The sequence below is a fragment of the Loxodonta africana genome, chromosome 10 (genome assembly GCF_030014295.1).
Source record: "Loxodonta africana isolate mLoxAfr1 chromosome 10, mLoxAfr1.hap2, whole genome shotgun sequence".
NCBI lineage: Eukaryota > Metazoa > Chordata > Mammalia > Proboscidea > Elephantidae > Loxodonta > Loxodonta africana.
The window spans coordinates 28,459,287-28,471,155 of NC_087351.1; the positions used below are offsets into that span (position 1 = coordinate 28,459,287).

At 42.7% G+C, this 11,869-nt stretch overlaps 1 protein-coding gene across 1 annotated transcript; it reads right to left on the reverse strand.

Annotated features, from left to right (window-relative positions):
* Nucleotides 1-2,571: 2,571 nt before the first annotated feature.
* LOC135232591 (toll-like receptor 11) lies at nt 2,572-11,584 on the reverse strand. Its single transcript, XM_064292240.1, has 2 exons — nt 11,155-11,584; nt 2,572-8,890 (listed from the first exon to the last, which is right to left on the reverse strand). The coding sequence occupies exons 1-2, from the start codon at nt 11,174-11,176 to the stop codon at nt 6,120-6,122; spliced, it is 2,793 nt and encodes a 930-aa protein (XP_064148310.1). The 5' UTR covers nt 11,177-11,584; the 3' UTR covers nt 2,572-6,119.
* Between the last annotated feature and the right edge of the window lie 285 nt (nt 11,585-11,869).

Sequence of the window (11,869 nt, forward strand, 5' to 3'; positions counted from 1 at the left end):
CCACATAGAGCAAAAATAATCACAGCACTGTATCATTGAAAGCACTCTGAAATTTGAATTACATTAGGTGAAGATCTGTGCCTTGTCTTTATTCTCGTTACTCCTTACACGCATTGTCTGAGACTCCTATGCTAGAGTTCTTTCTGGTTGACTCATCCTATAAATGTTTTTCCAGGACCCATTCTTTGGATCTTTTCTCTTTTCCAGCTGTACTCCCTGTAAGCGACCTGTCATTTAGGCCCTTGACTCTAACATCATCCACACAAGAGCCCTGGTGGTGTGGTGATTAAGAGCTCTAGTGCTAACCAAAGGGTCAGCAGTTCAAATCAACAAGCTGCTTTGGAAACCATATGGGGCAGCTCTACTCTGTCCTCTAGGGTAACCATGACTCGAAATCAACTTGACAGCAACAGGTCTGGTCTTGATTTTGAGATGTCCTAGCCCGGATGTCACTTTTCCAACCTGGATTTTTCTACCCGACTTCTTACTCAACATCTCCATTTGATATTTAACAGGCAACTTAAACATAAACACACCCAAGACTGAGCTTTTGGCTCTTCTCACCCCAAACATGTGACTTCCTACTTCTTCTCTATCTCAAAGAATGAGACCTCCATTCACTCAGTTGTTTAGGCCACAACTTTGGCCACATCCTTTCCTTTTCTCTTAATATCTCTTATCCAAGCCATCAATAAATCCTCTAGACTTCATGTACAAAGCATATTCAGAATCTGAACAGTTTTCACCATCCACATCAACTATCCAGTCCTCTATGAAATTCTCCCCTGGATCTGCTTCTATTTTTATATGTTTAGAGAGTAACACCCACATAGCAGCTAGATTGATATTTAAAAAAGAAAAAGAAATCAGATCCTGTCAAGTATTTGCTCCCCATCTTTAAAATATACTTAAAATAAAACTCAGATTAATTGAGTTTTAAGTATGGCCTTCCTCCCTGCCCTGGTTTTCTACCACTCTTCATCTTACTTACCCCACTCCTACCATGCTGTGATACTTGACTACGTCAAGTATGGGCCATATCAAGGCCTGGAATGCTTCCACCTTCTCTCTCCATATTCATGTACCTTAGTTTGTTACTTCATTCAGAGTTCTGGTAAAGCTCAGAGGCTTTCCTCAGCTGTTGTCTGTAGTTTAATGCTCCTGTTGGAACTCCATCTCCAATCCTACTTTATTTTTTTCAAAGCCCTTCTCATTACCTGTCATTGCATTATATACTTACTACGTATTTTCTGTCTTACCCACCTAAGCATAAGATGAGGACTTTGTTTTGCTCCCAGAATGTAGGACAGTGTCTGGTACAATAAAAAAAAAAAAAAAAAAAAAAAATTACCCACCTAAGCATAAGATGAGGACTTTGTTTTGCTCCCAGAATTTAGGAGTGTCTGGTACAATATAGGTGCTCAGTAAATATTTGCTGTCTCCAAAAATGAATAAGCCTTTATAAAAAAAAGCCTTTGTAGTGACCACTTAAAACAATTGCTTGTATTCAGGACAGAATATTTTTAAAAAGATGCAAAGATTGGAATCTCTAGTTTGTTAAAAATAAAAGCAATGCAACAAGGATTTTATTTGTTTTGGGAACATGGCTTCTGTTCAAGTGAATAGCAGGATATCCATGATGGGAGGACACGCAAGACAACTCAATAGAGAGATGTGTCTCCCTCTGACTCACTTCTTCCTTTGTCCATTGTGGTTTCTCATTGTTTGTGAGCGAAAAGCAATCTCTTTCCCTTTCAGTGTGTGGATTGTACTCTTTTTTGCTGTCTTTTCTCCAGGTCTCTTTTCACATCTATTTGTCCATATCTTTAATGACTATTTTTTATTGAATGAGTTTTTATAATTTTTTTGCTTTTATTATATAGGTAGATAAGGGAGCTCTTTTAGATTTATCTCTCTTAAAGAAAATGTGTTCGTGGCCTGTGACTGATATTTTTTTCCTCTGTGGTTATCCACCGTACTTTTTTTTCCCATTCTTTTATTTATTTATTTTTATTGTACTTTAGAGGACGTTTTACAGAGCAAACTAGTTTCTCTTTTAACAGTAACTGCACATATTGTTTTATGACATTGGTTAACAACCCCACATGTCAACACTCTCTCTTCTCAACCCTGGGGTCCCTATGGCCAGCTTTCCTGTCCCCTCCTGCCTTCTAGTCTTTGTCCCAGGGCTGGTGTGCCCCTTTGGTATCATTTTGTTTTATGGGCCTGTCCAATCTTGTAGCCACTGTACTTTAATAGATTTTTTTTTTCTCTTACTTTTCCCTGGATACTCAGAGTCAGAAAATCTGGTATGAGTGACTTGAATAACTAAGTAATAAGGAATAGAATAACATTGTCATTCCAAAATTTATTCCTGACCCTTATGATTTTGTGGTTCAATTAACATCTCCCTGTGAGTAAATATTTTAATTGTTATTAAATAATTTTAACTGATATGCTTATAAATAAAGCTTGTATAACTGATGCTGGAAGCTTTGCTCTATTGTTGAGAATCCAACCAATTGTTGTTATGAAGAAGTTATCCCAATTTACATTTTCATATGGAGAAAATAAAATGCAGTGTTAGAAGAAAGGGAAAAACACTTCAGAAGCTGTCTGAGCTGCACCTTACCTGAAGCTCGTGTGTGAGAATTCTAGAATTCTGTAAGGGTAGACTTCCAAATGTAGGCTGCTCTCCCCTGGAGGATGCAAGTCAGCCTCTGTCTCCTCGGCTTCCCATGTCAGCAGTGGAAAGTGTGCAGCAAAGTCAAGGACAGTGGTGCTCACGTCCACGCTTCTTAGGAGGCATCTAAAGGGGGGTAGTGTTTGAAGGTAACCTCACCAAGTACGGCAATGATTTGAAGCCCAAGTGGTGACTATGTTGCTTAAATAGGCTGAAAATGTGGTGGCATGCTGATATAAAAGGCGCTGAAGTCTTTCCTGATCTGGGAAGGACCTACGACATTCGTGTCTCCAAAGGAGAGGATGTAGCAGACATTTTCTGAACTCTGGCTATGGTTTCCTTGGCAGCCCATCTTGGGGGGGGTGGTGAATCAGAGCACGCTGTTCTTACTGCTGGTCTCTGGTTCCCCATGCACTTTTTATTAATTATGCCAAGGTTTGTTTTCGAGCCTCCTGGATTACCTGGCGTCTCCCAGTGGCCTCCTCTAAGGATAGCAGTGAGAAAGTTTTGGCTAGATTTCCGAAAGCAGTTCTTTAACTGAGATCTAAATTGTTTCAACCTCTATGGGAAAAGGGAAAGATGATGCTGCCTGGGTTAAGCTGAAGAATAAGTTGGCCTTAAGCCTTGGATCACAAGTGTCCATACATATTTTTATAGCAATACAGTTATGTTTTCCCACAAAAGAGATAAGATATGATTCAGGAAAGAAAATGTAAAAGCAAGGGGTTTTACATAGCCAAATCATATAAAGACAGAGGTTAGTTTTTGCAAACAATTTACAAAATTCTTCAGAGGATTACCCCATTTATTTCCTTCTATCCACAATTTTACGAATATACCAGCCTAAGTGTGCTGTGGTAATGTTGGAATTTTTAGATCAGCACCTATTGTTATGTCAATACTTGACCGTAAGGTATCATCGTATTTGTTTTGTGAATTTGTCCTTTCAATCCCAGTTCAGTGAGAGAAAAGTAATTCAAACATTTAAATCAGCAGTATGATTGCCCTAAGCAATAATGTGATTTTAGATGGTATAAATGGAAGCAGTGATTTAAAACAGAAAGATGATCCTGTTTGATTCTATGTGGGTGAAATATAGAGCCCTACGGAAGCTCTAGTTTTCATAATCTAATAAGTAAATGGATAAAAGGCAATGAATTTGGGGGAGAACACTGAAATGGGACTTAAAATATGGAAATTAGTAGAAGGAATGGGATATTTAAGTTGGAGAAGAGGAGACTCAATTGGAACAAATGATCACTTAATGGAGGAATTGAATTTGTCCCATTTAAACCTCAAAGTATAAAATTAAGAGCAGTGGGTAAAAGTTATAGGAAGACACATGTTAGCTCAATATAGAGAATAACTTTCTGTCAGAGAAATCTGTAGTGATGGAATGAGTAAACCTTGGAAGGAGGCTACCTTCTGTCAAGGATCTGATCAAACAGAGGCTGGGGAAGTGGTAGAAGGGATGCAAGCATCAGATACAAATTTCTTTCAATTCTGAACCTCCATGATACACATCCAAGAAGTGTCAAGAGAAAATGAAAACCTAGCTGGGTAACCTCAGTGACATAAAAGAATGTTATGGAAAATATTGAGGTTAATGAGAAATTGAGGTTTTCATTAAAATGAATACAAAGGAATAGTATTTTCCAAAGGCTACTAGTTGACATCAGGACAAAGGGACAAAGGAAAGGAAATGTTGAACTGTGGCTCGGTCAGCAAAGTTCTGGAGTTATGCCATGGGACTACAAAGAGCCCAGCTCTATTAATTGAAGAAATTGGTCTTTTATCCAGAAAAGATAAATGTGGAAAGCTTCTACTTTCTAAAGTCGAATCTGAGTGACTCTTGAGTTGGGCTAGGGATGGTTCCGCACAGATAGTCTCTGAAGTGGATACAGTTTGTTTAGTGGCTTTTCAACTCTTTTCCTTTTTTTTCTTTAGATTTTAGCACCCATACTTTCTCACAAGCTCCCGTTGCTGCTGTGTCACCACAAAGCTGAGAACTATTTAAACTAGCTAAATTATTTTTTATCAAATTATTAGTTAAATTATTTTATGATAAAGCATTGATTTTATTTTATTATGAAGTAAATGTGTATTTTAGAAAAAATGAATAATACATAAATGTATAGGAAGAAATTGAAATCATCTATAATCCCATTTCTAGCGTCATTTCTAGTTTACATTTCTAGTCTTCTCTCTGTACATATTTTAGACATTAGATAGATACATATGAAATTCTTTTTTCAAAATTGGAATCATAGTACATGGAGTATGTAAATATTTTTTTTCAATATTATGTCATGAATCTCTTTCTGTAGAACTGAGTATTCCTCGAAGCATGATTATTCGTGGATTCATGATATTCCGTTCTTATGAGTGTATTCTTTCTTATCTAATCATTTGTCTCTTTGGGGGCACTTAAAATATTTTATGTAAATCTACTGGAATTTGTTACTTTTCTTTTAAAAAAAATCTGTTGCCATCAAGTTGATTCCGACTCCTAGAGACTCTATAGGGCAGAGTAGAACTGCCCTGTAGAGTTTCCAAGGAGTGGCTGATGGATTCAAACTCCTGACCTTTTGGTTAGCAGAGGAGTTCTTAACCACTGTACCATAAGTTCTCCTCTTTAGAAACAGTTCTTGAAAATAGATCATATGTATGTGTATTTGAAATATATTTGCCAGGCTTCCTGTTTTAAGTTTGTAGCTTGGTAATTTGTCATTGGTTAGGGATGACTGGAAGACAGTAGAGTAACAAGCGTAGAGAACTGGATTATCACTCAGAGGTCTAGATTTGAACTTGGTGATATAGTAGCTGTGGGAGTGTGGTACATCACTTAACCTTTATATGCTTAGATTCCCAATGTGTAACATGGGATCAAATTATTGCTCCCACCTACATAATACAGTTATCACGAGAATGTCACGAGTTAGGAAATCTCTCTGAATTTGTTGGACAATTTGTGAATTTGAAACTTGGTTTTGGTCCAATTTCCAGGCACTAACACATAGCTTATTGATTCTTGGCCTTTCTTCCAGAATAAAGTAGAATATTTAGCAAGTCCAAGTAAATACATTGCTTTCAACAGAGGCAGAACAAATTCATTTTGAAAAATGCGGAAGTCATTTTAGAAAACACATCCCTGTGCTCTTTCTTAGACAGTGCCTATCTTGTGAGGGGACTAGCAGGTAGTAGAGTTATTTATTTATTTATTTTGAATTGATACCTTGTTTGCTTCCAAGTGCTTTTAAATATATTACCCAATGGAATTTGATTTCTTTATTTGTATTATTTTTAGTGGAAAATTGGGCTTTAGCTAAGCATTGCCTAGAGACCCATCTGTGAGCCTGCTTCCAGTGATGTGACGGTAACCCAGGGACCTGTTGGGAGGTATTCCCATATGGCTGAACCTCTCTTTTATAGTCCACTAATCCTCTTTCTCTTGTACAGCTTTCCTCAGCCTTCTCCGAAGCTGCTCCCAGAAAGCCTCCCAGTCGGCACTCCTTTGGGGCAAATGCAAGTAGTCCTCCTTCTGAAGCCACCGGGCAAGACGGTGGTAGCTACACAGCTGCCGCCGATCAATAGGCTCCAGAAAGAGCAGCAGGAGGCTAGTAGTCCCAGGCTTGGCCACCAAGCGGTAGGTGGCCAGCCTTAACTCTAGATTGCACCAGGGACTGCCCAGGGCCTGGTGGCTGAGCACGCACAGGGTGGTTTTGCTGCTCTCTATGCTGGCCGCCGTTGTTTCCATCCTATCCTGTCCAACCCCAAAATCCCTCTCTGGTAGGCATAACCTCAAGCCCTCGCCAGCTGGAAGAGGCTTTTCCAGGGCAGGAATCAGCTCTGCCAACACCCAGGCTCGGTCTTGCCTGCAATAAGATATAAAGACATCATAGTGGTATTGGCTTCTGTAGTTCCGGCCACCCAACTTCCGCCACCAGGCATGAAATAGAGCCTGGAGATGGTGGAGCCAGGACCAGTTAGGGCAGCCAAGCAAAGCAAAAATGATCACCAAGACCACCAGAGTGAAGCTGGTTAGAAAGCTCTGAAGCTCAAGATTATCTGGGCAGTGACCAGAAAGGAAAGAGAGCAATGGAGTCTTGAAATAGTCGGAGGCATTGGCCATGCAGATAGATTTCTCTAGCCCATACACAAAGGTATTTGGGGCCCGTGCTGCCCAAGGCCCTACCCAAGAGCTTTCACACTGGCAGATGAAAGTGACATCTGAGAAATACACATATTGAGGCATCTGGGGAATGAATTCCTGGAGGCTGCTGTCCAGCCCCAGGGCCCATTCAGAGTTCAGCAGCAGCAGCTGGAGGAGGCCCAAGCCCCTGAAGCTGGAGACTGAGAGGTTCCCAAGGTTTAGATTGCTCAATGCCAGTACTTCTAATTGAGGCAGATCCTCCAGTAGCACCTCCAGATTCACAGGCCTTGATTCAGAGAGGCTGTCCAGGTTCCCTAGCTCCAGCACTCGCAGCCTGGGCAGCCCAAACAGTTGTAGGCCTTCTGTACCCCCATGATAAGACCAGAAGTGCAGGTGCTCCAAGGAATGCAGCTGTGGGAAGAATCTCTGGGATTTATGGGTAGAGAAAATACCGGGGCTGCAGCCTCTCAGGGTGAGGTGACGCAGGGAAGGGAAATGGACTGTGTTGTTGCCTGGGTGCAGCAACACATAAGATGCTTGTAAGGTAAGGCTCTCCAAGAACTGGAAGGGTTTTCCACGTGGGATTCTGAACTGGATGTACGATTGTGCCCATACTTCTAAGCTGAGCAGTGTCAAAGGCCAGGGAGGGTAGAGCTCCAGGATCTCAGGAGAACCCAGCCATAGATGGCTCAGCTTCTGGGGGCCCTGAAGCAGCCGGCCAGAGAAATTCTCTATATAAGTCCCCAGGAGGTTCAGTGAGATGAGAGCAGGAAGAGAGGAGAGCCAGCCCAGTTTCAGCACCTTAATTTGGTTCCAACTTAGATCTAGGGTCTTCAGCCACCTCAACCCCTCTAGGGCCTCACTGGATAAGTTAGAGATGTTGTTACCACCCAGCCAGAGCTCCTCGAGTTGAGGAAGAGAGGAGAAGGCCCCAGAGGGAAGAGCACTGAGCTCATTGTGGGACAGATCTAGCACTCTCAGGTTTGAGCTGACCAGCCCCTCTGGGAGCGCTAAGGTTGGGCCCAGCTTGTTCATTGACAGGTTAAGCCTTTGAAGCTGGGGCAAGGCACTCAAGAACCTAGTGGGCAGTGAATGCAGACCATTGGCATGAAGGTTGAGGTGTTCTAAGGAGTGGTAGCCTGAGAGGTCCTCATCCCCTATGTGCTGGATTTGGTTCCTTCCAAGATCGAGTGTAGAAAGCTCAAAGTAGGCTGTCACATTCCCAGGCAGTTTTTCTGCACCTGTATCCACAAGGGAGAGGGAATCCAGGTGAAGCAGCCCTGAGGCAAGGAGCTCTAATGCACTCAGAGGAGTGCCATCCAGTCTCAGAGAATGGAGTTGGAGGCCACGCAAGGTTTTGACACCAACCCGACTCAGCTGCATGTTGGCAGAGAGATCCAGAACCTCCAGAAATGGGGGCCATGGGCTAGAGATGGCAGTAGGAGAGGAACCAGGCACAAGGCTTGGGAAGAGTCCTTGCAATTCCTGCAGATCTGTCAGACAGCTGTGCCTCAGAGTCAGACGACTAAGACTGAGAGGCAACTGGATGTTCTGGCTAGAATTCAGGCAATAGCCTTGGAATGAAAGGCTGTTGAGGAATCTGAGGGGCTCGAGAGCATCTGAAGGGAGGAGTAGACTCAGGCAACATGGAGTGGGATGCTCAAAGAAAAGGTGCTGTAGCTGGTCCAATCCCTGAAATGCTCCAGATGTAATTCTGAGAGTGCCTAGCTGCAGCCTCAGTAGCTGTAGTGTAGGGAAGTGTCCAAAAGCATCAGCTGGCAGGACAGGAACTGTGCCCTGGAGGCATAGTGCCTCTAATCTCCTGGGCAGTGCTGTCAGAGTCTGAGCCAGGTCACTAACATTGGAACATGATGCAAAAAGGTGCAGTCCTGGTGCCAAGGGACAGGATGGGATGTAGTAGGAGATGTTAGATAACAGTGAGCTGTCTGCTATGGTGCAATCAGGAGTACTCCATGCCCAACCTGAGCCCAGGCTCATCAAGAAAGAAAGGAGAGTAACGGAGAGCAAAGGTCTTCCCATCCTTGATACTGCTTCTAGGGAAGGAGGAGAAAAAAATATAGTTGTCAATCCTACCAAAGCCAACAATACCAGCCTAAGCCCTTCTGATCCATATAACACCTTGGGGACTTCTACAACATGTTGGAGACACAGTTCTGTGGTTAAGATACAAAAAAATATACTTGATTGACTAGAGGTCTCAGGTTTTACACACTCCTGTGAGCCCCCCTGCAGGTAGAGAGCCAGTGGGGATGAAGACACAGGCCAACAAGAAAAGCTTGTGACACAGGATAGATATCAGCAGAGAAACTGGTGACATTTCCCCATCCTCCTGCTGGAGGTGGCTAGTTCAGGCTTTTGAGTTTTTTGGGAGGGAGCCTTCAGCTTATGAGTGCACTACTTCCAAGACTAGACAGCAAATCTACTTGTCTCATAATAGAATTTGCTGGCTGGGAAAAATGGTGATGATGCACACATGAGAAGGCCATGATCTACACTCTGATTTGATTGTTAACCATATGACTTGTGTGGACCCAATATCATTATCCTTTTTTTACTGATGAGCCAACTGAATATCAGAGAAGCTAAGTGGCTGGCCATAGAAATAGAAAATGAGAGTTGGAGTGACAAGTCCAGGTGTTCTGCCTTTACATTTGGTGTTCTTTCCACTTCAGCCATCTTCAGCCAGGATAAGGGAAATGTTTTAAGTGAATTCTAACCTGCTGAGTTTGTGGGAAATAAATAGGGCCTCGAAAGCTAGTTCAGGAAAACAAGGTAAGTGTACAGTAGAGAAAGAAAGCAGGGGAATGAATAAGTTGAAAAACAGTGGAAACATGAAGTCTTGCTATTTTTGTGGTCAGAACACAGGGCTAGAGGTAGGAGGTAGCATTGAGTCTTTCCTCACTGCTTATTTGTTCCTCTCCTTGCTAAGGCCTCCAATTCTCCATTATGAGATGGACGGTAATTGTACATCCCCCATCTAAGCTCCTAAAAATATGGAAAGAGGCAGTAGACCGGACTGGTGCTCTTGGGGAAGTTGTTGTCTGGTGCTGTGGAGTCAACTCATGGTGACTCCATGCACAACAGAACAAAATGCTTACTGGTCCTGTGCCATCTCCATGATAGGTGCAGGGAGCTAGGTGTCAGTTAACCATAGGTGACGGGCATTGTTCTCCTGGGAGGGTTCGAGCTTATTCAGTAACCCATGCTTTTGGTAAAAAGAGGATTTGGCATTAAAAGTCATATTTTTGTCTCTACTGGCTCTCTGCTGGCAGGGAGGGATGCATGAGTGTGGATAACTTGAGTCCCCTGCTCGGCCGCATGTCTACTTTACATTTTCCCCTTGAGTTTGCCATGAGGACAGCATGTCTGTAATGACAATAAAGCTGGTGCTGGAAGCACTGAAGCTGCTTTTCCTCAAGAAATAAGCCTGCAGCTGTTATAGCTTCATGGTCCATACATGCCTCAGACTTCAGAGGAGCAGAGGCCTAAGGAGAAGGGCCTTGGGATTCATTATCTAGATGACTCAACCTTGCAAAACCATCAACCTCATTATAGCCTTTACTCAATACACCTGATAATAATGCCATTTGCCTTCAAATAGATGGTGACCCTATGTGTGCCAGAGTAGAATTGTGTTCCATAGGGTTTTCAATGGCTGATTTTTTTGGAAGTAGGTTGCCAGGGCTTCCTTCTGAGGAGCCTCTGGTTGAACTCAAACCGTCAACCTTTTGGTTAGCAGCTGAGTGCAATCACTGCACCACCCATCATGCTATTTCCATGGCTAGTTCCTTGCATTTTTGAAGGGCTATTTCTTGAGCCCCCGTGTAGCCTCTGACAGCACAATGAATGTGCCATTTTGTGCTTGAACTTTGCACTCTCTTCTATAATCTAGGAAGATTTCAAGGGCTAGATTAGTTATGAAATCTCAAACCAACGAGGTACAATCACCTTGAGATTTTAGGAATACATAACAATCCTTGGCTGAGGAGCAGGATCAAGGACCAGGGATGGTCCTTTGTCTTCAGGAATTACCAGTATTACTCAAAGACATCACTTAAATTGTCTACAAATGACAGTCACTCATTTGCCAGGGGTTGGGGGGAGAAAGTAAGCCTTAACCTAAATGTTCTCCCAAAGCCTTGCCTAGCTCCTGGTCCCTGACCTTCCCTAGAGATGGCCAGCATCTCTATATAGGGAAGATGCTCCTTTTTTTACTTTCCTCCCTGTCAATTTTCATTACTTGCTCTTCTACCTTGTCTACAAAGCTTACCTGGCTCTGGGGCAGACGTCTGCTTACCTTTGAACAGAGGAAAGGACATCAACAGAGCCAGAGTCAGAGTCAGAAGGATTCTCTCTCACTTTCTGTTGCAGCAAAGGTGCAAACGCCTTTTCTTCTGTGATTCTTTCCTCCACAATGGCTTGTGCCTTGTCTCACACATAGGTGTGACACCCCTATCATTAGATCAGGAGTGGGAAATGTCGGGGCAAAGAGGAAAGAAAGCCCTTTGCACATTTTGTTTTCCCCTCCAACTCAACTTTTTCTATTTCATGTTTCCTCTTTTCCAATCTGACTTGGAGTTTTCAGTTCTCTATCACATCCTCCTGGGGTCTAAAGAATAAGCTTCTTCTCCATTTTCCAGGAGACTTTGCTCCCTCATAACACCAACCCCAGCCAGCTCCAACATTTCTACCTCGCCCCCAGTCCTCCCAGAGTCTTAATATTAAGCTGCTTTGCAGCAGGGAAATTGAAGAGGAACCCACAATCTTACCATAGGGAACTTGACCCTCAAACTAAGGTTGAAGGGAGAAGAAAATGAAAAGTAGGTGATCTGAGCAGAGAATTTTCTTTTCTAGATGGTATTTTATGGGCCATCTGGAAACTTCTTGGAAGGAATCAGTGAAATCTGAGCCAGGACTGGGTAATAAAATTTAGAGGATCCCCTAACTCTGATTTTTAAAATGCTTGACTTGCTTGAAACCCTTTTTGAATATTTTTTGTTCTTCTGCCTCTG